This window comes from Leptonychotes weddellii, chromosome X (genome assembly GCF_054177405.1).
Source record: "Leptonychotes weddellii isolate Sample4059 chromosome X, ASM5417740v2, whole genome shotgun sequence".
In the NCBI taxonomy this organism is placed as follows: Eukaryota; Metazoa; Chordata; class Mammalia; order Carnivora; family Phocidae; genus Leptonychotes; species Leptonychotes weddellii.
The window spans coordinates 31,767,117-31,791,643 of NC_138385.1; the positions used below are offsets into that span (position 1 = coordinate 31,767,117).

Sequence of the window (24,527 nt, forward strand, 5' to 3'; positions counted from 1 at the left end):
TGCTCTGTCTGCTACTGTTTCATGACACTGTCTATGATCCCCAGTTGTTCGGTGAATAAAAGAAGGTTCTTGCTAAATACTTTCTAATCTAAACTAGGTAAGTGGAATACAAGTCCAGTAGATGTGTGTAAGTTCTGACGTCTACTTCTACCTTGTCCTATTCCTCTCTCTTTTCTCCACCACAACTTTTCTGCCCGCCTTCCTTCCTCCATCAGAAAGTTGTCCTAGGAAGGAGTCCCAGAAGCAATTCATTAATAAAAGCAAGAATGTTGTAGCAAAAACTGAAAACTAAATGAAACACACATAGGCTTTGGAATCAGACGTGTGTTCAAATCCTGACTTTGCTATCCCCAACTGGAGCAGCCTCTCTTTCCTCATTGGAAATGAAAATACAACTAAAAGAGGCTGTGTTTTGTTTTTGTTTTTTTGGGGGGGCGGTGCATGCAGAATGAGTGCCTGATCTATCAGACACTGAAGAAGCACTAATTATTACCTTGGGTTTTATTGATAAGATTGATAAGATGGCCAAGGAGACTGAGAAGTCCTTGATGTACCTTGTTGTGGAGGGAAAAAACTGCCCGTACAACGAGAAAAAAAGGAATGAAAGGATTTGGACTCTGAGGAAATAAAAGCGGCCACAGTGAGACAGGGCTGTGGTTCTGAGCAGGGAAAGGAGAAAGACAAGTCAAAGGGGGCAAAGTCTCCTTTGGTGCATCCCCAAATGGCAGCTGAGAATTAGAAGCTCAAAGACAGGAGCTGAGGATATTTAGTAAAGAAAAACGAAGGACAATGACGGATGTCAAGCAGTGGTGTTATTTCCAGCCACTCTCACGATGAACTGTCATGGCCGTCCGTGTGGATTGACCAATGTGAGACCACGCATAGTTCATCAGACCCTATTTGCAATTTTTTCCTGCTCCTTCTCTTACTTGACATTTATATGAATTGGCTTCAGAATCCATATCAAATGGCACACTCCCAGGTATTTTTTCCCATGTGTGAATGTATTTTTATCTAGTCTGTAAACGTAGGGGCTCCTTCAGCTTGGGAGGACTTGACATCTGCTTGTGCATGTCTACATTCTCTCATGTCTCCATGTCCATCTTTGGGTTTTAGTCCATCAGGAAGTCTGGGCAGGTGTTTGCATTTTCCAACACTGAAATGAGTGGCCGTTAAGGTATTAAAAAACTGATTTTCAAAATGCTTGGTGAATGTGGATGACAAAATAAAGCCTCTTATTACAGATAGCTTAAGATTGACTAGCCGGGGAGTAGCAGAGAGTCAACATAGACACACACAGAGACTAGAGAGAGAGGTAAAATATGATTTAGGTATTACCCCTAAAGTTTTTGAGTTAGAGAGTTTCCGAGGATATTGAGAAAATTACTGGAAGTTGCCCAAGAACCTGTCTGTGCAGGTCTGTGGCCAATCAATAGGTGGAAACTGCCTCACCCACAGACATGCTTGTGGTTCACATTTTCTCCATTTTGGCAAGACCAGTGCGCTCACCCTCAACTAGATGAGAGTGTAGGTGAAAAAGATTGTTTTTCACATTGGGAGTATAGTAAGTATAGTAACCACCGCTGTGTAGTATGGCTGACAAATGCTGGGGAACTCCAATCCATTGTCAAAGAATGCATTGATCCCGTGGAACAAAATGCCAGAACTTACCTGGGGATGCCTACATCTGTTCGACTTCATGGCTGAGGTCAGGGTTCTTTGGGAAGACTTGCATTATGTCAGCTCAGACCAATCTCCAAGACTGTTCTCTAGCTTGAATACTACATGTCAGGTCCTGCTAGGAAGGCCTTCAGGCACTGTAGATGACCCAGCAACTCCTTCCTTTTCCTGTAATGGACTACTTTGCTCCACTGTGGCTCCACACACTCTTGCCTTTTCCACAGTGCCTCCTTCATTTACCAGAAAGCCTAGTGCCCTGGCCAAGCCTAGCACCCACAGTCTCCACGTTGGTTGGCACAGATCACGTTCTTCTTGGCGTGGCTTGCCGGTGCATGCATATAACCCTCTAAGCTTATCTGTCCTCTAGGTCTCTATCTTCTGCCTTGTCTCTTCTCTCCCTCTCCATTGCTTTAAGTCATCATCACCTCTCACCTGGATTCATGCATTGTCTTCTTTTTTTAAAAAAATTATTTTAAATAAGAATTTAAAGAGAGTGGGGAAAGGGGCAGGGGGAGAGACAGAGAGGATCCCAAGCACGCTCCACACCCAGCGCGGAGCCCGATGCAGGGCTCGATCTTACGACCGAGATCCTGACCTGAGCCAAAATCAAGAGGAGGACGCTTAACTGACTGAGCCACCCAGGCGCCCTCGGACTGGTGCATTGTCTTCTAACCGATCTCTTTGTTTCTACCTTTACCTCAGCCCACCCCACCCACCCCACCCCAGCTTTATCACAGCAACTGGAGTAATAGTTTTAAAATGCAAAATTGAGAGTATCACTCTCAGATTTCTTTCACAAATGAAACCCTCCAAAAAAAGGCCCCACAAAAGGCCCCCACGGCCCATGTCATCTCCCATCTCATCTCCTGGAACTCACTGCTGGCACCCTGTTTTTGAGCCATTTTGGGCTATCTGTACTCTATAAATATACGGTATTCTGTTACACTCCCTTGTCCTTGCCCCTACTGGTACAATCCTAAAGTCTAGAATACCCTTTCTGCCCTCTGCCTAAGCAGGTCCAATTCATCTTTTTGTAATGGCTTTATTGAGATACAATTCACATAAGAATTGACTCCTTTAGAATGTACAGTTCAATGGATTTTAGTTTAGCCATAGAGCCGTGTAATGGTCACCACGATTGCCAGAACATCTTTATCCCTCTAAAAGAAACTCTGCACCTATTAGCAGACACTTCTCATTTCTCTGCAGCTACCCACTTCAACCCTGGCCAGACCCTGGCACTGGTCAATCTACTTTCTGTCTCCATAGATTTGTCTCCAATTATTCCAGAGTCATCTTTCAAGATTTTTTTTTTTTCAGGCATTGCCTCCTCCTGTGTGCCTCCCAGTCCCCTGATTTCAAAGCCTCTCCTCTGGGCTGTAATAATTACCCCTGCATGGTTCTGCCATAGTACTTAGCCCACCGTATTCTTGCCTGGCTCACCACAGGAAGTGACTTACTCATCTCTGAAACCCCAATGTCCAATACTTGGCTTGGTTTAGAGAAAGCACCCTGTAACTACTGGTTAAATGAATGAATGACTTTCAGGAAGCCCTGACAGGGAGAAGGACCTCTCAGTAAGTGGGTGAGAGATGCATTCACTAATACACAGCTCAAGCCAGATGGTGGATACCTATGTGCCCAGTTTTCAGCTTACTTGTACTTGGATAAACTCAGCAAACACCCCACTGGTGTCTCTTCCATCTCTACGGTTGATACACAGGTTCCAAAACCTAAGGGAAACAGTATCTTATGTGGAGGAGAGGAACTATATCCTCAGGAAATATTCATGATACAATAGTTGAAGCTTTATGTGTGGGACTAACTCAGGTCATTCTCCTGCTTAATTTTCAGAATTTTCTATTCTCTCTCTCTCTCTCTCTTCCTCTTGCCTTCCCTTCCTTTTTGTTTCTCTCTTCTTCCCCCCCTCTCTGCCCCCACATACCTTTGGGATATTTTTAAAATATCCCTTTATTTTTAAAGCACATTTCAGAATATCTCTGATTAACAATGTTGGTCCTTAGATTAAAAAAAACTAACTTTAGCATGAGATGTCTAAACACGAATCTACTCAAAAGCTGTTTAATTGTTCCATTTCATGCACCACATTTTTTTTTCACATGATTGGATCTTGAAAAAGCTCATTAGCAAAAGAAATATAAAACAATTTGCCAACACAATGGAATAACAAGATGTTACATACTAAACCATCTCCTTTTCAGCATTTTGTTGGCCTAGAGAGAAATGGGGGTGCATCCTGACTCTGGCCATGGCTGTCTGCCTTCCTCTGTCTCTGTGCCTTTCTCCCGGTTTCAAACTTCCTCATTCTTTTCTTCTCCTAATCTCTTACCCCCATCTTCCTTGTCTCCCCTCTCCACTCCTGATCTCTTTCTCTCTCTTGTTTTTGATCCCCTCCTCTGCCCATCTTGCTCTGCAAGCCTTTATGTCTCACACTGTTTCTCCTCCACTTTCTTTTCTATTCTTCTTCCTGAGTGGTTCCCTTTCTTTTTCCTTTCCTTCTGTTCTTTTCAGCCAGGATGAGGCAGGGAAGAGAGAGTGGGGCGTGGGGGGGAAGAGGGAGGTGAGCAGGAAAAGAGAGAGTGGGGAGGGATTGACCATGGGACTGTCCTGTACCTGCCACGTCATCTGCCACCAGAGGGGATGTGCCCCTGGTCCCAGTCACCCATATTCCCTTCCCCTTTAAGGTAAGGCACAGAACCTCTTTGTGCCTCACTTTTTTTTTTTTTTTTTTTTCTGCCTTGTAACATTGAAACAAAATCGTATGTTCCCAGACTACCTCCCGGAGATGGTGTTAGGGTCAAACTTGGGAATGAATATGAGAAAGGTTTGAAAAGAACCAGAGCCCTGTAATTGGAAGCACTCAGGGGAGAGGGTGGGCGGATTATGGCCCTGCACTGCTCCAGGATCTAATTAACTGAGGGTTGCAGTTCCGGCTTTTCTGAGGAATGTGTTTCTTCTCACCTTTGTTCCGCTCATCAAATCACTTGGTTGTCTGTGTACCTTGCCTGAATGTTCTTAGTGTCTTCGGAGGGGAAGGATAACTGGTTCCTTTGTATGCTGTTGATTCTTATCCCTTCCTTTTCTCTTGCCTCGGGCTAGCAAACGGGACCTCCAGCAGCCAGCTCTCTACCCCCAAGTCTAAACAGTCACCCATCTCCACGCCCACCAGTCCTGGCAGCCTCCGGAAGCACAAGGTATTATGTCTCTTATACCTTACTAAATCCCTTTGCACTCCGATTTCTTTGAATGGCTGGGTGAGGGTCTGCTCTGCCATCTACTTCAGCAATGCAGCAAGGCCAGAATCTCCCTTCTCTGGTCCTTGAGCTCACAGCCCTGGGAATGCCAGCAGGGACCAAGCTTCCAGTCACTTTCATTTATTCCTCTCACCGCCTGCCTCCCCCACGCCCCTCACGTTTACCTACTCCCGGTTCCACTTACCCAAAAGGAAGAGGTGACAAAGGTCCCAAATACACATTCTGAGTTCACGGTGTCGGTGTCGCCAAATGATGGCTCAGAGGGTGAGCTAAGTGCTTTTCACTCCAACTGAGAGTCGTAGCAAAGAGGGTGTTGAGGGCAACTTATGTCCCCAGGCACCAGTCGGTGGAAGGGACAAAGACAGCAGTTAAAGTTAGCACCGAGTGACTGACTCCCTTTAGATTTGCGGGACATCAAGATATGAACAGACGCTGGTTTCGCTAGGTATGCTTCATTCCCAGGCAGATTCCGGTTCAGTGTAGGAGAAAAGGACACATATGTGCCGCATTGGCCCTGCCTGGGCACCGTTTACCCCTCCCAAGTCATTCCAAACAAATACCCCGCTAAAATAAGAGAAGTTTGTAAACTTGCTAGCCCCACTTTCCAAGCAGATTCCCACCCAGAAATCTCTTCTGGATAGAACATCTGGAGCGGGAGCGGTCATGGCCTTGAACCTCATCTCCGAGGCGCTGTGAACGTGGTTTCTGCTCTGACAATCTGCCACACTCAGGAGCAGCTCCTCCCTGCTCACAAGACTTGGTGTGAGATGGAAAAAAGCAAAAGGCCACTAGTGTGGCCAGCTCCATCATGGAAGCACAGATGTTCGGAGCTGGAAGAGATTTTAGATGGAGATAGATTACTTTCACTTGATTCTCTCCATCATCTTGTGAGGCCGACCTTTTGCAAGGGAGGAAATTAGGACCCAGAAAGGTTAAGTTACTAGGGTGACATAGCTAGGTGGTGGCAGACATAGGCCAGCGACGCCATGTTGGTACCTAGAACTCAGCCGTGGGGGGAATATTTGCACCATGGAAATCAGCGCACACTACACATCAAGGCTGTTTTTTCCCCCCAGAAAGTCGGTTGTTACACGTGTAACAACAGTACACCACTGCCCAACATCCATTTCCTTTCTTTTTTTTTTTTTTTAAAGATTTTATTTATTCATTTGAGAGAGAATGAGATAGAGAGAGCATGAGAGGGGGGAGGGTCAGAGGGAGAAGCAGGCTCCCCGCCGAGCAGGGAGCCCGATGCGGGACTCGATCCAGGGACTCCAGGATCATGACCTGAGCCGAAGGCAGTCGCTTAACCAACTGAGCCACCCAGGCGCCCCCAACATCCATTTTCATTTCTCTACATTAGGATTTTAATTTCCTGGTTAATCTGACCGTTACCCGTTCCATCGTTCCTACTTCCTGTTCCATTCCCGTAAGGGCCCCTTTAAGTTTCCGGTGCTGACCCTGACCAGAACCTTCTAATTGTCCTGCTCAGCTATTTGGTTTCCCCCAAAGGACGATCTCCCGCACTGTCTGTATGGCCAGTGTTACCTAGAGGTTGTAGCAGGGATGAAAACTACTCTCGCAGTCAGCTTTCAGTTATTCTTCTAAGCAAAGCTGGTTAAGATGGGCACTCCAAGATGGAAAGTAGCCTCCTTCTGTTGTTCCACTCTCCAACAGAAGCTCCTACGCTACATTGCTTCTTGCTGTGTCTTTGCCTTATGCATTTCTGCCCTTACCGCCCTTCAGAGAAGATTGACCTGCCCCCAGCACCTTCCATCAGTACCTTCCCAAAGGGATGGGGCAGCTTGGGCATTTATTTGGCCTGCTCGCTTGAGTCGTTCAGCTTTTCAGTTCACGTGTTCAGTTCATTTAGGCTGAGGACCCATCGTCCGTAAGCCCGTCGAGGTGAGTGCTGACGTTGTTAAACCATTTCTCCTGGTTGGGTTTGCAGGCTTTTTGGGTGGGTGTTTTGTTTTGTTTTGACTCAATTCTACAAACTAACCACTGAAGGACTAGAACAAGCTATAGGGGGCGGCACTGTCAGAGCCTCGCTGGGGGATTTCCAGTGAGTCCTTTTATTTTTAAAACGACTCTTTTTTTATGACAGTGAAGCAAACAAACATTACGTAATACATGATATGATTTTCAAGAGCCGACTTTTGAAAGTCTTTCTTTTTGACTGTGTATTGTAGAAATGGAGAGTACGGGCCAGTTCTTTGGTAGAATGTCCTTTGATTTAGGCGTGTCTGATGCTTCCTTGTGATCAAGTCCCTATTATGCATTTGGGGCAGAATTGTCAGAGAAGTAATGTCGTGTCTCTCTTAGTGCATCCAATCAGGAGGCAACAGCGTCATGCTTAACACCACCAAAGACGCAGGGCGAACTGGTTTTTCTGAATAAGCTAAAAAGTTCTGTGACCTTGGCTCAGTCCCCCTGGGTCTCAGGACTCGGCTTCTTAGTTAGCACCATCAAGGTCCTTGGGCAGTGGGCCTAAGCAGTTCTCATCTGAACTTCCATCCATGTGGACCTGAAAGGTGTGAGTCATGGTGGAGACAGGAAGCAGGTGGCTGAGGCCATGACTTTCCTCCTGCGCAACTGGAAACAAACTTGAAGTCCCAGCATCCCTTTGGTAACTTTTGATGGCTGTGGCAAGGCCCTAAGCTGTAATCAGCCACTTGGCTTCCCCTCTTAAGCAGCTCATGGAGAATCCTCTTTAATGCAGCTGTGAGGGGGTTAGCCAAAGTCCGCATACTCAAGTGCTACAATATGGACACAAAGTAAGCCCTTGGATAGTTAATGAGAACAACGTTTTGCATTTCCATACTGCTTTATCCTTTTGCACAGTCATTTTCCTATTTACCCTTGCGATAACACTGCAAAAGAGCTAGGTCAGGTAGCGTTTCCACCTTACAAATGTCAAAGGGGGGTGCCAAGGGCAAAGACAACCCCAGTATGATTCAACAGTGTGGAGAAGGTAGCACATTAAAGATGTCCCAAAAGCCTAGAAATGTAGGGAAACTCTTTTGTTTATTTAAAAATGTTTTCCAGATTAGTGATTGCACTCATGCCTTTAAAGGCATTTGGCTTGCAAAGCTGTCTAGAGATCAGAAGGGAATATATTTGACATATTATTTGAAAATATAACTAACATTATTTAAATACACATTCTCCTCTATGTTTCTAGACCTTTTTTCTGTTGTCTTATAAGCGCTTGGAGATATCGATAGTTTGATGAATAAAGCAGGGTCCTGATCCTTAAATCACAGACACCACTCTAAGTGGATTTTGGTAGTGTAATCAAGAGCGGACAAAAGGACTATAGGAACACAAAGAGGGGTGGGAAAGGCCTCTGCCTGGGGGAGGGTGGGAGATGGGGAAAGTTTTGCAGACTAGGTGACATTGAAGTGGGGCCTTGAAGCCTGGGTAGGCTTTTGATGGCTGAAGAGAATGGGACTCCAGCATTAAGCCACACCATCAGGAAAGTGCAGGGCGCATTTGGGAAAAAGCACACCCAAACTAGAAGCCAGGTTTCTCAAAACTCCTCTCTGACTTCCTTTGGACTATAAGCTCCTTGGACCAGAGACCAAGAGTTTGTTTTCTCTAACAATAGTTTCGCCAGCACAGCTGTATTTGTTACAAACATTTTGTTCCGTAGGGCTCCAAGGGACTAGGCAAATGAATTTCAGGTGCAAATTATTTGTATTGTTAAGCAATATGTGTGTTTCTGTATTTCTACATATCGATCAACAAAAACACAGAGTTGAGATAATTCCTTTTCCTGAACATTGTTCTACCCACACAAGAAAATACCTTTTGAATACGAAATAAGTGGATGGAGGACAGAAGTACAGAAGTTCATTCCCAGGACTAGTCCTATGGATTCCCTCCACAGCCTGCCTCTCCCCTTACCCATCCCAAGTCATAGCAACTCCAAGTGCAGTCTCCTCCCTATTCTACCCCTAGGCCTGTCCCCCTGCCTTCCTCTGAAATCTAAGTCTGAAATAATCCCCTCCTGTAATTATTTCCACCAGCCAACCAACTACACTGAAGGGTCTGTTACATGAATGATCAAGAGCAAGGGTGAATGCTAAAGCCCAGGGTTCAGTGTGATGGGACTCAAAGGGGCCTCCATCATGAAAAGGCCCTTCTGTATTGCCCCCAGAATGCCCAGGGAGTTCATGAACTTGGCAGTGTCTGTCTCGTTTCTCCTGCTTTGGTCTAACTAATAAAACACAAAATGCAGTGATCCGACTTAGAGAATTTTAGAACCAGAAGGAAACTGAAAGATCTTCTAGTCTGCATCTTCCTCAACTTTCAGATATAGAAGCAAAGGCCCCGTAAGGGGAAGTTAAATAGCCAGGATAGGGCTAGAACCTAGGGCTCCTGACTCTTAATCCTGTGCTCTTTCTCTACAGCGGACATGCATTGTGTGTAAGTTTGACTGATGGAATTCATCAAAAGTCACAGTAGAGTCATAGAACAAAACTACTACAAAACCGTCTCTTACATTTCTACACATCATTACATGCTGGATAGTACTAAGTCCATTATACATCGATGCATGCATTTTGCTCTGTAGGGTAGCATGCTCAGGAATCACACAATCAGTATTCAGTTGTCAGCGTAAGGGATTTTCAAAGGTACTATTTTTTTAATAACAGCTCATTGAGATATAATTCACATACTGTAAAATTCACCTCTGAAAAGTGTACACTTTAGTAGTCTTTAGTATAATTACAAAGTCGTACAAGAATATATTCATCACCCTCAAAAGTAGTCACAGCCCCTTGCCCCTCTACCCAACCCCTGGCAACCACTGATCTGCACTCAGTTTCTATGAGTTGGCACATTCTGAACATTTCCTATAAATTTCCCTCTGAGCACTGCTTTAGCTGCATCTCATAACTTTTGGTGTATTGTTATTTCATTTTCCGTTATTTCAAAAGTCCTTTCTAATTTCCCTTGTGATTCCCCCTTTGACCCAGTGGCTATTTAGCAGTATGTTGTTTAATTTCCACATATTTATAAATTCCCCAAATCTCTCTCTGTCTTTGCTTTCTAATTTAATTCCACTGCAGTCAAAGAACATACTTTGTATGATTTCACCCAGGTGTAGACTTGTTTTGTGACCTAGCATATGATCTGTTCTGCACAATGTTCCATGCGCCCTTGAGAAGAATGTGTGTTCTGCTGTCGTTGCATGGACTAGTCTATAGATGTGCAATTGTTTGTAGTGCTGTTCAAGTCTTCTCTTTCCTTGTTGGTCTTCTGCTTAGTTATTCTGTACATTACTGAAGGTGGAGTATTGAAGTCTTCAGCTATTCTAGATGAGTTGTTTATCCCTTCCTTCAATTAAGTAATTTTTTGCTTTATGTAGTTCGGTGCTCTGTTGTTAAGGCACATGTATGTTTATGTTTTCAGATGTATTGACCCCTTTTGTGATTAGGAAATGTCTTGATTTTTCTCTAGTAACAATTTTTGTCTTAAAGTCTATTTTTTTCTGTTATTAGTATAGCCTCTCCAGCTCTCTTTTGATTACTAACTGCATGGTAAGTCTTTTTCCATCCTTTTGCTTTCAACCTACATGTGTCTTTAAATTGTGACTCTTCCAGGCAGCAGAGAGGTGGATCATGTTGGTTTTTTGTAAAATCCATTTTGCCAATCTCTGCCTTTTCATTTGAGTGCTTAATCTACTTATGTTTAATGTAATTTCTGGTAAGGTAGAAATTACATTTGCCATTTTGTTATTTTCTATATGTCTTATGTCTTTTTTGTTCCCTTATTCCTCAATTTCTGCTCTTTTTTGTGTTAAGTGTTTTTTCTAATGTACCATTTTAATCTCCTTGTTGTATTTTTACTAATTTTATTTTGAGTTATTTTCTTAGTGGCTGCCCTGGAGAGTACAATTAACATCTTAGTGCAATCTACTTTGGAATAATATCAACTTAATTTCAACTGAATATAAAAAAACTTACTATAGTATGGCTTTGTCCCTCCCCCCGCCCTTTTGGGCTCCTATTGACATACAAATTACCTCTTTATGCATAATAAGTCCATCAGCACACTTATATAATTACTATTCCACGCAGTTGTCTTTTGAACTGGATAATAGAAGAAAAGAGTTACAAAAATAAATTTGTACTGTCTTTTGTGTTTACCTATGTATTTACTTTTACCAAGTGTTCTTTCTTTCTTATGTGGATTTGAATTACTGTCTATTGTCCTTTCATTTCCCCCCTGAAAGCTTCTCTTTAGTATTTCTTGGAGGATATGTCTGCTAGCAATGAATGCTCTTTGTTTATCTGAGAATGTCTTGTTTTCTCCTGCATTCTTGAAGGATAATTTTGCTAGATTTTCTTAAATGCCTTGATCCAATAAGGCTCCCTGCCTTGGCTGAGACGCTGTGTGTGTGTGTGGTGGGGGGGGGGGGGTGTTGGGGCATGATTTCAATGCTCTGTCAGGCAGTTTATAAATTTCCTTAGCCTTCATTTGCTGCTTGTGCAGGGCCTCAAGGCCAACCAGAGGTGAGAGTCTAGGACCTTCTTCGGTCTTTTCTCAGAATACACCCAGTCCTGAACATATGCCATGTCATTGAGATTCCTGGGAATATGTGAATGTGTTATAGCTTTTCAGAGTCTCCTAAGGACACTAATTCTCTAGCTTTTCCTTTTAAGATTTTGAGCAGCTTCATTTGCCCCAACAGTTTCCTCTACTTTAGGCAGCTGTGATTTCAAAAAATTGCAGCTGATTAATGCTCCTTGAAAAGGCGGTTCACAGTGAGTGTGCTCTGCATCAGGTCAAATAAAGAGCCCTACAAGTGGGAGTTTCCAAGGAACTACCAAACAGGTCAAATAGTGACAATTCTCTGGGTATGGGGCATTTTGGGGAGCTCCCAACTCATTCTGCACCGTCTGGTCACTACTAAGTTGCTGTTGTTCAGATACTGGAACTGGGAGGCTGTTGGTTTTCAAAGCTACCCTGGAGCTGGGGAGAGAGAGAAGGGAAATAGAATAAGCTAAAGCACTACAAGTTTTGGTATTCTTACTGAGATTCAGCCATTTTTCTTGAACAAACACTTTTTGGATTGCTGAAAGCTTTTGGTTAATTTCCAGGGTTCTGAAAAAGTTGGTATTGACAATTTTTCCAGTGTCACTGTTGGAGCAGATTTTCAAAGAGTCTTTCTTTGCCATTCTGGAAGTTTAGAGCTCAAAGATACTTTTTACTATGTTCAATTTTCATTTTACTCAAGTACAAGAGAAGTAAAATCCCTTCAGAGATGTGACCCGATTGTGTACCACTTTGCCTGAGTTCAATTTTACAAGTTTTTATTGAGCTCCCTATTTTTTCCTCAGCCTTGCACTTCCTGTTTATCAGTTTTATAAGAGATTGTGTTTGGTAGTTTAGAACAAGGGTGCCAAATACTGCTTATGGCCTGGTTGTTTGGGGATAGCCCCCCGATGTAAAAAAAAGAAATGTTTCTTATATCTTTAAAGAGTTGTAAAACAAGCAAAACCCAAACAAACAAGACTGCATGACAGAGACCATATGTGGCCAGCAAAGAAAGCACAAAATATTTACTATCTAGCCTTTTACAAAAAAGTTTGTCAGCCCCTGATTTACCATGAAGGGATGGCGGGTTGGTGAGAAATGAGTCTATTTGCTATAGTTTCCTTTCTTGTGTTTTTTAATGATCAAATAGTCCCTTGAGGGTCCAGAATAACAGTCTGAGAGGTGGAAGAGACATTACATATTGTCCTTTCCAATACTGAATTTTCTTGATGAAGACACCAAGATTCCAAGACTTGTTCAATATCACAGTACTAATTATCCGGGACTAAAAGTTCAGGTTTCTGATATACTTTGCTCCTCTTTCCATTGAAGCTGCCTAAAAATTTTCTTACCCCTTCCTTCTCAGCAACAAACAGTCTTTTTTAAAAAAGATTTTATTTTCAGGTAATCTCTACACCCAACATGGGGCTTGAACTTACAACCCCAAGATCAAGAGTCGCATGCTCTACCGACTGAGCCAGCCAGGTGCCCCATAGCAAAAAGCATTCTTAATGTTAGATAAATAAGTCCCTCTCCTCCTTCCTCATCTTCGTTTTTTCCTTTGACTCACAGAGAAGCTGTATGCTCCAATTTTTTGGACAGTTCTCTACCTAAGCTCTTTCTTTGTATTATACCAAGGAAGGTCTCTTAAATATCCACAGAGTTGACCCTAAAATTTTTTGGTTCCCTTTAGTATCTTGTTGATAATGTGAATGGTAACAGTGGTTTTCAAACTGCTTCATTTGGAGATGGGTGAGATTCTGCCTCCCCCATGTCCGATTCAACCACAACAGCTACACTTTCATTTATTTTATGTATTGGGCTTCCAAACAAAATTTCATTTGAATAGAGGATTTAGAAGGAGAAGAGAGAGAGAGATTAAGAGAGAGAGAGAGATTTGAAAATCGCTGATTTAGATTCTGAGTGAAGTAAGTCCAAGAAGAATCACAAGTACCTCCAAATACAGCTCTGGGGACAGTGGGAAAAACCAGTATCATGTCCTCTTCCCGTCTCCTCAAGACGTAGACAAGCCTTGGGCAGAATTGGAGCCATAGATCCTAATTCCTGGTGCAAAATGGAAGAGCATCAGGAAATAAGTTGCAAGTAGGCAGATGGATTACATTTTCTGGGTTAGGCATTTGTTCAGGACCTGGCAGTTCTCTGGGAGCCTGAAATGAACTGACACATATATTCACAACTGATTTTTGACAAAGGCGCAGATTCAATCAAAGGAGGAAAGATAGCCTTTTCAATAAGTGGTGCTGGAGCAACTGAATATCTATAGGCCAAAAAATGACCCCTAACCTAAACCTCACATCTTATGCAGAAATTAACTCAAAAAATGGACAACAGATGTAAGTGTAAAAGAGGTGTAAAAGGAAACATAGGAGAAGATCTTGTGATCTTTGGCTAGGCAAGGAGTTCTTAGGTTTGACAACAAAAGTACCATCCATAAAATAAAAAGAATAATAAACTGGACTTCACCAAAATGAGAAACTTTTGCTTTGTTAAAGACCATGCAAAAGATATGGGAAGACAAGCTACAGAGTGGGAGAAAATATTTGCAAGCCACATATCTAACCAAAGACATACATAGAAGATAAAAACAGCTGTTAAAACTCAACAGTAAGAAAGAAAAAAAAAAAACCAAGTAGAATATGAACAAAAGACCCGAAGAGGGGCACCTGGGTGACTCAGTTCGTTAAGCATCCAACTCTTGATTTCGGCTCAGGTCATGATCTCAGGGTGGTGAGATCGAGCCCCGTGTTGGGCTCCGTGCTCAGCGTGGAGTCTGCTTGAGATTCTCTCCTTCTCCCTGCCCCTCCCCCTGCTCACGCTCTGTCTCTAAAAAAAAAAAAAAAAAGACCCGAAGAAACATTTCACTGAGGAGGAATTACAGATGTCAACTGTGTATACGAAAAGAAGTTTAACACCAGTAGCCATCGGGAAAAAGCAAATTAAAACCATAATGAGATACCACTACAAACCCCCAAGAATAGCTAAAATAGAAAGTAGCGAAAACACCAAATACTGGTGAGGACATAGATAAACTGGATCACTAATACTTTTCTAGCAAGAATGTAAAGAGTAGCCCCACTCTGGAAAACAGTACTGCTGTCATTACAGACTAAACGTGCAATTGCTGTACAACTCAGCAGTGGTACTCCTGAGCATTTATCCCAGAGAAATGTAAACTTCTGTTCACGCGAAAACCTGTATAGGAATGTTTATAGCAAGCTTAATTTGTAATAGCCCGCAATGCCCTTCGATAGGTGAATAGTTAACCAAACTGTGGCATAACCGCACTATGGAATGTGGCTCAGCAATATAAAGGGGTGAACCTGCTGATGGGTGCGACAACTTGTACGAATCCCCAGGGAATTATGCTAAATGGGAAAGGCCAGTCCCAAAAGGTTACATACCGTACGATTCCATTTATATAACAGTCTTCGAATGATGAAATTGTAGAGATGGGAAACAGATCATTGGTTGCTATGGGGGGTTTAGAGGTGGGAGACGAGGGGCTGTAGCTCTAAATGGGGTAGCACGAGGGAGCCCTTTGATGGGGGTACAGGTCTGTATCTCAGCTGTGGTGATGGGCACACAAATATACCCAAGTAGTGAAATCGCATAGGACTACGTGCACGCACACGCAACACGAGTGCATGGAAAATGGCAAGATGTTACCATTGGGGGAAATTGAGTGAAGGGTACATCAGCACAAGTATTCCTCCCGATACTTCAGCTTCCTCTGAATCTGTGATTAGTTCAAAATAAAAATTAGAGAAAATACTAATTAAAAAAACCCAGTCATCTGATGTTGCCCATTTCAGAGCCCAAGATGGCAAGAAAAGGAGTTAACTTTATCTCTTATCTTCTTACAGGATCTGTACCTGCCTCTGTCCTTGGATGACTCAGACTCACTTGGTGATTCCATGTGAAGGAGCAGAGAATGTTCAGAGTCCAGAGTACAAGTCAAGCTTACCGTTACAATAGGGTACTTCTGCTCAAGTGTCCAACAGGGCTATTGGTGCTTTCAAGTTTTTATTTGTTGTTGTTGTTATTTTTAAAAACACACTGTAATATGTTGGGTTTATGTTCCTGTGATTTCTCCTCTGGGCCACTGATCCACAGTTACCAATAATAAGAGATAGATTGATAACCATCCTTCGGGGTAACTTTCCGGGGATGCAAAATGTCCTAGTCCATGACCTTTCTATTGAAAACTTAGGCTCCTGCGTTATTTCTCTCCCGTCTCACTTTGCTCATACACGACAGTCTTCCTTCTGTAGAGGGTTGTTTACATACATAGCACTTAAAGTGCGTATGTGGGAAAGAAACTCATTGGCAAATCCAAGAGTGACAAACACAAGTGCCCCTTGTCTCCCGATCTCAAGAATGCTGGAGGATCCTGGGAGGGCAGCAAGGCGGCTCCCCAGCCTCGCTCTTCACTCCCAACTGAGCCTTCAGTTTGTCGTCTAGCACCAATTCTGGCTGTCAAGGGGGGAGAAACACCAGCAACTTGTAATTCTGACACCAGATGCTTAGGACCCCGGTGCAGGGCTAGCAAGAGAGAAACCAGGCAGAACTGAAAAATACTGTAGGCGTTTCGGCAGAGTTTCTAAAGCACAGCAAATTTCTTGTCGATCTCTCCAGTGGGGCAATTTGGAATCAATAAGCAATTAAGAGTTGGCGGTGAGGGACTTCATATGCCTGATTCCTCCAGGAGACTGTCTAACATCGCGAGTTATTACACAAACGGTATGGTATCCATCTGTCTCTGGTCTACTGAATGCCTTGTAAACAGCCAACACTGAAAACACTGTGAGAATTTGTTTTCAGGTCTGACACCTTTCGGTCGCTTTTTATAGCAAGAAAACCAATATCCTTTTTATAAAACTTCATGTCTGTACTGCAGGAGCAAACTCTTCAGGCTCCTTTTTTATAAACTGGTGATTTTTCTTTTGTCTAAAAAACACATGCAGAAAATTTACCAAAAAAAAAAAAAAAAATGCAGAAGAATAACGTAGTTTAGAAATCACGCTGTCACTGCCAAACAGAAACCTCCGGGAGGACACAAAATGTATAGCAGAGGCCAATTCAATAGAATCAGTCTTTTGATAACTTTTTAACAGTTATGCTTAACATTAATAATTTCAACGTGGACCAGACATTCTAATTATATTTTAAAGGAAGTGTTACGGCATATTTTAAGCAACTCTTTTTTACCTGTGATCCTGATATTTCATACTGAAGACATAGAAACCTTTCGCTTGTCTTTAATGCTCGAGAGGATTTCTCTTTGCTAAGGACCGATCATTCGCAATAGTTCTCAGTCTTTGAGGTACCGGTTCATAACACTGCTTTTTGTCTGCAATCATAGCCCATTACAGCAAAGACGACTAAATTGAAGAGAAAGCCATGCATGCCAATTCTGTGTTTGCTTTTAGCAGATAGGAAGATTTTTTCCTTATTTCTTTGTAATTGTTCGGATAGTTTGCGAGGTGCAGCATTCAAAGCCAGGCTGCTGTTTGGCTCCTGAGTGACTTGCAATTGTTCCTCCGCTTGAACTGGAATGAGCGTGGGGTGTGTGTACGTATGTGTGTGTGCTCCCGCAGTTGCTTCAGAATTGGGAGATACTACACGATACCCCCACGTGGATCCGTGGCAACTTGGTGGCATTGCTGATGTGGAAGGGAACTCGGTGGTGGAAGGGGTAGCCCAGATGCCCCTAGACAAGCTTCAGATGACCTGAGCTACGGGAAATATGTTTGGTTCAAGGAAAGTCCTGATGATGGTAGTACTGATTCCTGGTTAAATTGGTCCCCGAAGAACCCCAAATCATGAGAATCTCTCTTTGCCCCTCTCCTTTACGTGTAGGCCTGTTGGAAACCATGACGAAGCCCATTTTTCTTACCCCCTACTTCCTTCCGGAAGCTCAAGGTTTTCCTCAGTGCCTCCCAGAACAATTTGTAGTTAATTGGGGAAAACTGGTACTTGGGATCGTAGGGGTGGGGGGCAGAGGCAGCGTAGAGAGAGTGGTAGAACGTCTATTTTTAATCTTCAGGCCAGACCCCCAAAGATTCCACTCTCTCCAGATCTCATTTAACCCAGTTCCTTCCATTTAAGATGAGACGGAGGCTGAGGCAGCTAACTAACACGCTGGTGAGGAGCAAGACCAGAGGAGGAGCTCAGATTTTCTCCTGTCCAGGCCCTGTGCTACCTCCCTGAGCATTTCCTCACTGGTGGCAGGTGTACCAAATGGACACATTTTCTTTGATCCAACAGTCTTCAGTCGTAAAAGTAGATTTTCCATCTTTCTTTGAATCAATTATAAGAGAACGTTTCTGTACTGCCACTTCAGGGGGCTTGGTCTTGTTCCAAAATGCAAGGCTTTAATGATTGCATTTTAAATTAGACCATTTTCAAGGCAGAAGACAAAATTGTAACTGCGCGCCTTCACCCCTGTCACTCATGCCGGACTTTGCCCAATCCAGTTTTACCACTAAAGTCCCATTGTGTTACCTTCTGCACACTCAGCAAATATCAAGTCATTCGGCAAGCATCTGCCACCACTCTCCTCATCCTCCCTCCCTGTTTTACGCACGTGCGTGCCCACACGTGCACGAGTACTCACACACGTGCACGCACGTGCCCCCCCACACACACGCACACACACGCACACACACACACACACAGAGTCCATCTGTTGCTTGTTCCTACCTCCTGATTTTTCTCCCTTACAGAAATAGAAATAGGGACAAAGAAGGGGAAAATGTATATATGGGGGCTGGGCTGAACAACTTCATAAGTAGTGTTAACTAGAGGTAAATTGAGAGAAAATTTCTTTTTCTCTTCACTGTTTTGGAAAGGATAGCCATTAGCATGACTGCTTTGTGTCCTTAAGGACTTTAGTATTAGCCTAGATTGAATCATAGAGATTTCTAGCTGGAAGGAACCTTAGGATCACATCATCTACTCCAAATTCCACATTTTCAGGCCAGGAACGGAGATGCAGAGGTAAAGTAATTTCCCCAAGGTCACACAGCTGGCTAGGGGCAGGGCTGGGATTAGAACTCACATCTCTTGGCTCTTATTCCAGGGCCTTTTCCCACTGAACTGTATTGCCTTCCATTAGGCTCCTGAGAATTCTTTCCCAGGGTCATGTTGCATCTTGGAGCCATATGCTGCTGCCCTGAGCTCAGTGGGAAATCCACCCAGCAACCTAATACGGCTCTTTCTCCCTGTGTTCACATGGTTCCCATCCACATGGACTGCAGATGTCCCCAAAGAGAAGGAGGTACTGAGGACCCACAGGAACAATGAGGTCCCTGACCTTGTCCACCCAACAAAGAGGATCACTGCCCCACCTCGAGGAGCCCTCAGCCCTCTGAGCTCCTGCCCCGCCCAACTGAAATGGGGGGAAGACTGATTTTTCCCTGTCAGCTCACGTCATCTCATCTCCTACTGGTTGGGTCTTCGTAGGCTGAGGGAAATGTTTCTTGTTCCTAGAGCAGGGAAAGGAAGGAAGAACAGAACCATAGCTTTGTTCATCCTGACATTCCGAGACGGCTTTTCAGTATGTTTTAAATGACTGTGGCTGCCATTCACTGGTAATGATTTCTTTTAAAATAGGGGAGAGAGGCTAGCTAGAGAAAAGAACCTGGTCTCGCTGTGGTGGTTCTCATCCACAATGTTCCCATAGCCATCCTGCCCCAGTGGGGACAATTTCCAGGTATAAGCAAGGGGCTTTGTAACTAAAATGCAGCCTGGCTGATGGTAAACATTGGCTCCTTGTGTTTGCACTAAAATAGCAAGCTATGTGCTCTACACACCATACTCCTCTTCTTGTGTACATTGCTTGTTCCTGTGGCCTCCATGGCAGAAACCAGGGCAACTAGGTCCGAACACGTGGTTTGCCTCACAGCAAGGTTCCTCCTGGGAACTAAGGGGTATTCATTAGTTCAGGTCCAAGAGACCTCCTTCTGGGCTTACCCCACTTCTCGGGAAATTCTCTCTTCCTCCTGCTTCTCTTCCCCAGTTGGAAGGAACCAAGGAAACTTAAAGTGGATGTAGAGTTCTAAGAAGCAGGAAAATAGAAGGGGTCTGAGCCCCCTAGATCCTTCTTTGGATTACCCAGCCCAAGTCTTAGATCAGCAATCCGGTGCTTGGCTTGGACAAAATTGTGTCTACTTCTCTAGTCCTTTCAATACTCTGGCAGGACATGCCCTCAATCCCCCTCAGATTTGCTTCTAAATAGCTTTTCTTTTTTAAAAACACATCTCCCTGGGACAAGGGAAAGAGCATGCCTATGTGCCCCAGATGAGCTCCGGCACACTGATGAGAATGTTTTCAAAGATCAGCCTACCTCCGAAACATCTATGCCCAGAGACATCTCCGGATAGATGCCCCAGGACAGTGGGGTTTGAATGACCTCCTTTGCTACCCAAGTCACTCTGGGGACTAAAAGGCATTGGGAGATTTATTTTTTGAAGAAGGCCATTGGAACCTGTCCTTGGCCACAAAGGGCCACTTGAATCTCCAGGGCCAGGCCTCAGTCGTGCATTGCCCTCATTGCATTCAGGGATTTGGCTCTTAGGCCCAGGCTGTTTTCATCAGTAAACCGTCAGTATTTTGAAGCTCATCTGAGATGCGGGGGCATTAAGGGTCCTCTGTTTTGGGACCTAGGATCCAGGGAGAATGAAGTCCCAGACATTGATCTGCCAGAGGTGATCTGAGACCTCCGGTGTAGCAATGGAACCGTCACACTTCTGCCACTGCCCTAGGAGGGGGACCTCTTATGTAGCGTTGGCCAACGGGACATTCTGTGATTCCATATGGGGTTTCCTCTTCCTTATCGGTGTGACCCCCTGGAGCAAGGATACTGCACTGATTCCTTGTGCCTACCTTTTGGCGGGAGAGGCATCTCCAGCAGGCTCTCTGGCTCTTGGTGGCCCAGACCCAGTCTCGTGCTGTTAATATTCAGTGGATTACCCTAAAGGCTGTGATTATGGACCAAGACAACACTGGCCATTTCTTAAAAGTGAGTCCCAATTTTATTCTTCTGTCTCTTCAGGAAAAGGAGACTTTCTCCTCTGTCTCCCCCACCCTGGTCTCTAGAGCTTATCCCCACCCCCAAAGATGTGGGGTGGCCTTGACAGTCCACCTCTTGGTGTTGCTGTGGCTTCCTGCTTGTTTTTCATGAAGGATCCATGCGATGTGACACTGGCTCTCACACGACAAGACTCTGGAACCTGCTTCAGACTGCCTACCTTTGTATCCGTGAATTTACAGGCTTTGACATTTTCTGGAATCAGATGGAATCTTGTCTTACCTTAGATGCCTGGGGCTGGGGGATGGGGGGGGGGGGGTATAGAATTCCCCTTGGGAATTAAGGCATCCTCCTGCTCCTGATTAGGACAGGCTAGTGGGGAGAGGTCAGATAACACAACGGAAGTCAAAGCAAACAACCTGTGAACCAAGGCACAAACGTGGGGGCGTGGAAACTTCTCGTTTCTGGGTTAATAACCTGAGAGGAATCAGTGTCTTTTCTCCACTCTCTGCCTCCCCTGTGTATCTCTTTGTCTTCTCTCTCTCTCTCTCTCTAGTTCACTAGAATTGCTCTGTTATCACTCTCTCCTTCCAGAGTACAAACGCCCATCCCTTGTCCTCTGCAATTCTCTCTCTTGTTTGTTGTCTCCCGTTTTATTCCTTCCTTCTTCCATGTCTAGGTATTGGGCACATGCCTCTTCTTAGCCCCGGGATTCTGCCTTGGGGATGCGAAGTTATTTCTGGACTCGACCAGCGCTGATCCCACCCCAGTCCAGTCAGAAGTATGGTGGTTGAAATCAACCTGATCCTGGCTCTTTCTTCTCCATTTTCAGTTGTGATTCCCCAAAGATCTTCACAAGCAGTTTCCTTACAGCTCATGTATCTTTGGGTCTTTGCCTTCCAAGCACTGGACGGAGCACTCTGTGGTTCTTTTTTAGTCTGCCATTTTGTGGAACAATGAAGTGTGCTCAGAGAAATAATCAGCTGAACAGAAAAATCCACCCATGGATTCTTATCAGCTAAATACTATTAACTGATTTTGTTTGATTTGCTCATAGTTTAAAAAGCTGCAATATAGTATAATGAGAGACCACAGGTCATTTCTGCTGTCATTTGGTTTGGCCGGGTGGGGGCTTGGGGAGGGGGGAGCAACTCGGTTCAGTTTTACCCCATGACACGTTAAGCTGTCCCTAACAACCTTATGTTCGGGGCTTGCCAGCTGTTGAACTGTTTTAGCTAAACTGATAGGCAATTGGGATTGATTTCAATGGAAAGGGTAATTAACAAACCCCTACTATAGAAAGAAACATTCACTTAATTAAAATGTATTTGTCTCTCTGTTACTAAATTCACCTAAACATTTACTCTTGACTCCCAACTGTTCCTATCCCTGTGCAGGCAGTCCATATAAAGGTAATTAGTGGGCCTCAAGAAGTCAGCTTGTAGGTGCTAATTTATTCAACAAGGTGAGCAACCCTTGGGGATGTCACCGCTTGGCAATGCCATATGGAATGCCCTTTCCGATGGCTTTTCTTTGTAAGTTCTCCTAAAGGGATTTGAGCAAGTAGGAAGTTATACCAAAACGTCTCCCATGTATGGTCCTGCAATATATTGCAGCTTGAAGCCAATGATCCCTTATGACTTGTATACAACTAATGCATGTTTTGATTGAAGTTTGCATTTCTCACGTGTGGTAAGTTCTTTAAAAAAAAAAAGTTTCGGGTCACCTTTTTGTGCCATTAAACTTGTACAGAAAACGCTTTTATGGCCATTTTCAAAGGGAGAAAGTTTAAAATGGAAACAGCCCACCCTTTCTGCCCTATAGCTGTAGTTAGAACTCAGTAAGTGTAGCAAAAGCAGCTGTAATTGGTGGTTGTAGTATTAGAGGCGTTTAGCTTGCTAGTGACTAGCTTTGGAGAGTAAATGCATGGTATTGTACATCACATTTCTTAAACAACTCATTTTAACCTCTGAAAAGAATATATTCTTCCCTGTGGTCCCTCTTCCCTGCCTTGCCCGCTCCCTCCCCCTGCTCCCAGGTGTCTCACAGTTGTAAATAACTGATTTGGGGTCCGATGCCTTTTGCCAAGTCGAGTCAGCAAAGAACAAACTGGCCAAAAAGGGGGGGAAAGGCATTTCTCAACAGTCTCTTCGGCAGCTAGTGACCATTTCTCAAGGAATGACGTTATGATCAAAGACTCAACTTCCCTTTGCATTAAAAATAATCGGTGGCAGCTCGAGAATGTGTTTGACCATTTGCTTATTACATTGTGGAGTTGAATAGTTCTCAGAATCGCGTGTAATTGAAAGACAGTGGACAATGATGTTCCTTTATCCCTGCAGCAGTTTTGAGGTATTTGGAGACCTCACAAGGTTCTGCTTGACCAACAAGCAATACTTGTTAAGAAGGAAAGAGTGAAACGGAGAAAGACAACAGACAACTTAGGGACTTTTTAGCTGCCCCCTTAGAAGAGTTCTAGCCGTAAAAGACAAGGACATGCTCATATATATGCATTGCCCACCCCCAGGTTTCCCAGGCAATGCCCAGACTGTGATTCTAGTGTTCCAAGAAAGGCACTCTCTCCTTTTTGGTTTGCTGTTCCCACTTGGACTGGTAGGTTTGATGAGGCTCATGTAAAACCAGCTGGAGCAGACCCTTTTCATCTCCTGTGCCTGTTAATATCCCTCTCCCTCCCTCCACGATTTCATGAGGGCTTTCTTTGGTTAGAGGACTTCAAAGTCTAGAGAAGTTCCCCATGCGTGTAACGTGTTGTGAACTGTGAGTGCTGCAGATTCACGGCATTCAATACCAGGCGGCCGAAGAGCTGCTCTTGCAATCATTTTGGCTCTCAAGCTCTGTTCTTCATCTCATTCTCATTTCTGTGTACATTTGCAAGATGTGTGTAATGCCATTTTCCAAAAATAAAATTCGGTTTCAATATTTCTGGCTGACAGTGTCCTTTTTTTTTTTTTTTTTTAAGCATTGAACCGATGATCATATAACCGCAAAATGTCCGAGCTGGAAGAAAACCTAGACGTTCATCGGTCCAACCCCTTAATTTCATAGATGAGGAAGCTGATGATCGATATATGATGGAAACGCCATAATTAACAGCACAGCACATTTACACCATATAAGAGCCCAATCTCCCTTCCAGAATGGAGCAGGAATCAAATGGCCTCTTTTTATGTATAAGATGCTTTGACTAAGGTCAGCCTTGGTCATCAGAATAGGTCACTTCCAGTCCTGTGTTTGCAGAGGCCCAAGAAAGACTCCACATGGGTTCCTTGCAAATATCTCTACCTCTAGTCCCTACCTGCAAATTCCCAATCCGTTGATGGTGCAGCTACTCTCGGGGAGAGGGGACACCTAAATATCTTACTCCCCCTCAAGCATAAATGACTAATTAAATAATGTTCTCAGATAAGACTTTATTAACAGGGAGAACACAAGGCGCTGGGCTTGCAAAGAGGTTGATTGAAAGGGAGGAAGGAAAGGTTACAGAAAGAGGAGGCTGAGTTCTTGGAAAACAGTGTGAGCAGTCTCACAGTGAGGGCCAACCTTGAAAAACCCAGTATCCTGGGTATTCCCAAGGACCGAGATGGTTAGGAATTTTCCTTTCCTCCGTACAGCATTTTATCAACTAGCCCCATGCCATTACTCTGGTTGAGACCAAAAAAAAAAAAAAATGTAAATGGGGATGGGAATTCTTAGTGTTCCTAATCCAAATACAACAATCAGACCGGCCAGGTTAACCTTCCTGCCCACTATCGCCAGACCCTCCTTCTCGCTGATCTTTCAGGATGTCGCTTTCTCCCAGCTTGGTCTATCCTGGTCTCCACTGCAAGTAGATTCTTTCTAAAAGATCGTTTTGACGTTGTCATTTCTCTGACCAGGAATTTATGACAGTTGTCTACTGTCCATCAGATCAAGTCCACCTCATCCGTGTGGTTTTTATTAAGACATCTCTG

General features: G+C 43.9%; 1 protein-coding gene across 2 annotated transcripts in view; it reads left to right on the forward strand.

Annotated features, from left to right (window-relative positions):
• The window catches only part of DCX (doublecortin), a 110,863-nt gene extending 87,382 nt beyond the window's left edge, over window positions 1-23,481 (forward strand). For both annotated transcript variants that reach the window (XM_081808389.1, XM_081808390.1), the window contains exons 6-7: window positions 4,801-4,895; window positions 15,389-23,481. In XM_081808389.1, the coding sequence (XP_081664515.1) occupies window positions 4,801-4,895; window positions 15,389-15,445 (152 nt within the window). In that variant the 3' untranslated portion in view covers window positions 15,446-23,481. The remainder of the gene's footprint in view (window positions 1-4,800; window positions 4,896-15,388) is intronic.
• The last annotated feature ends 1,046 nt before the right edge of the window (window positions 23,482-24,527 follow it).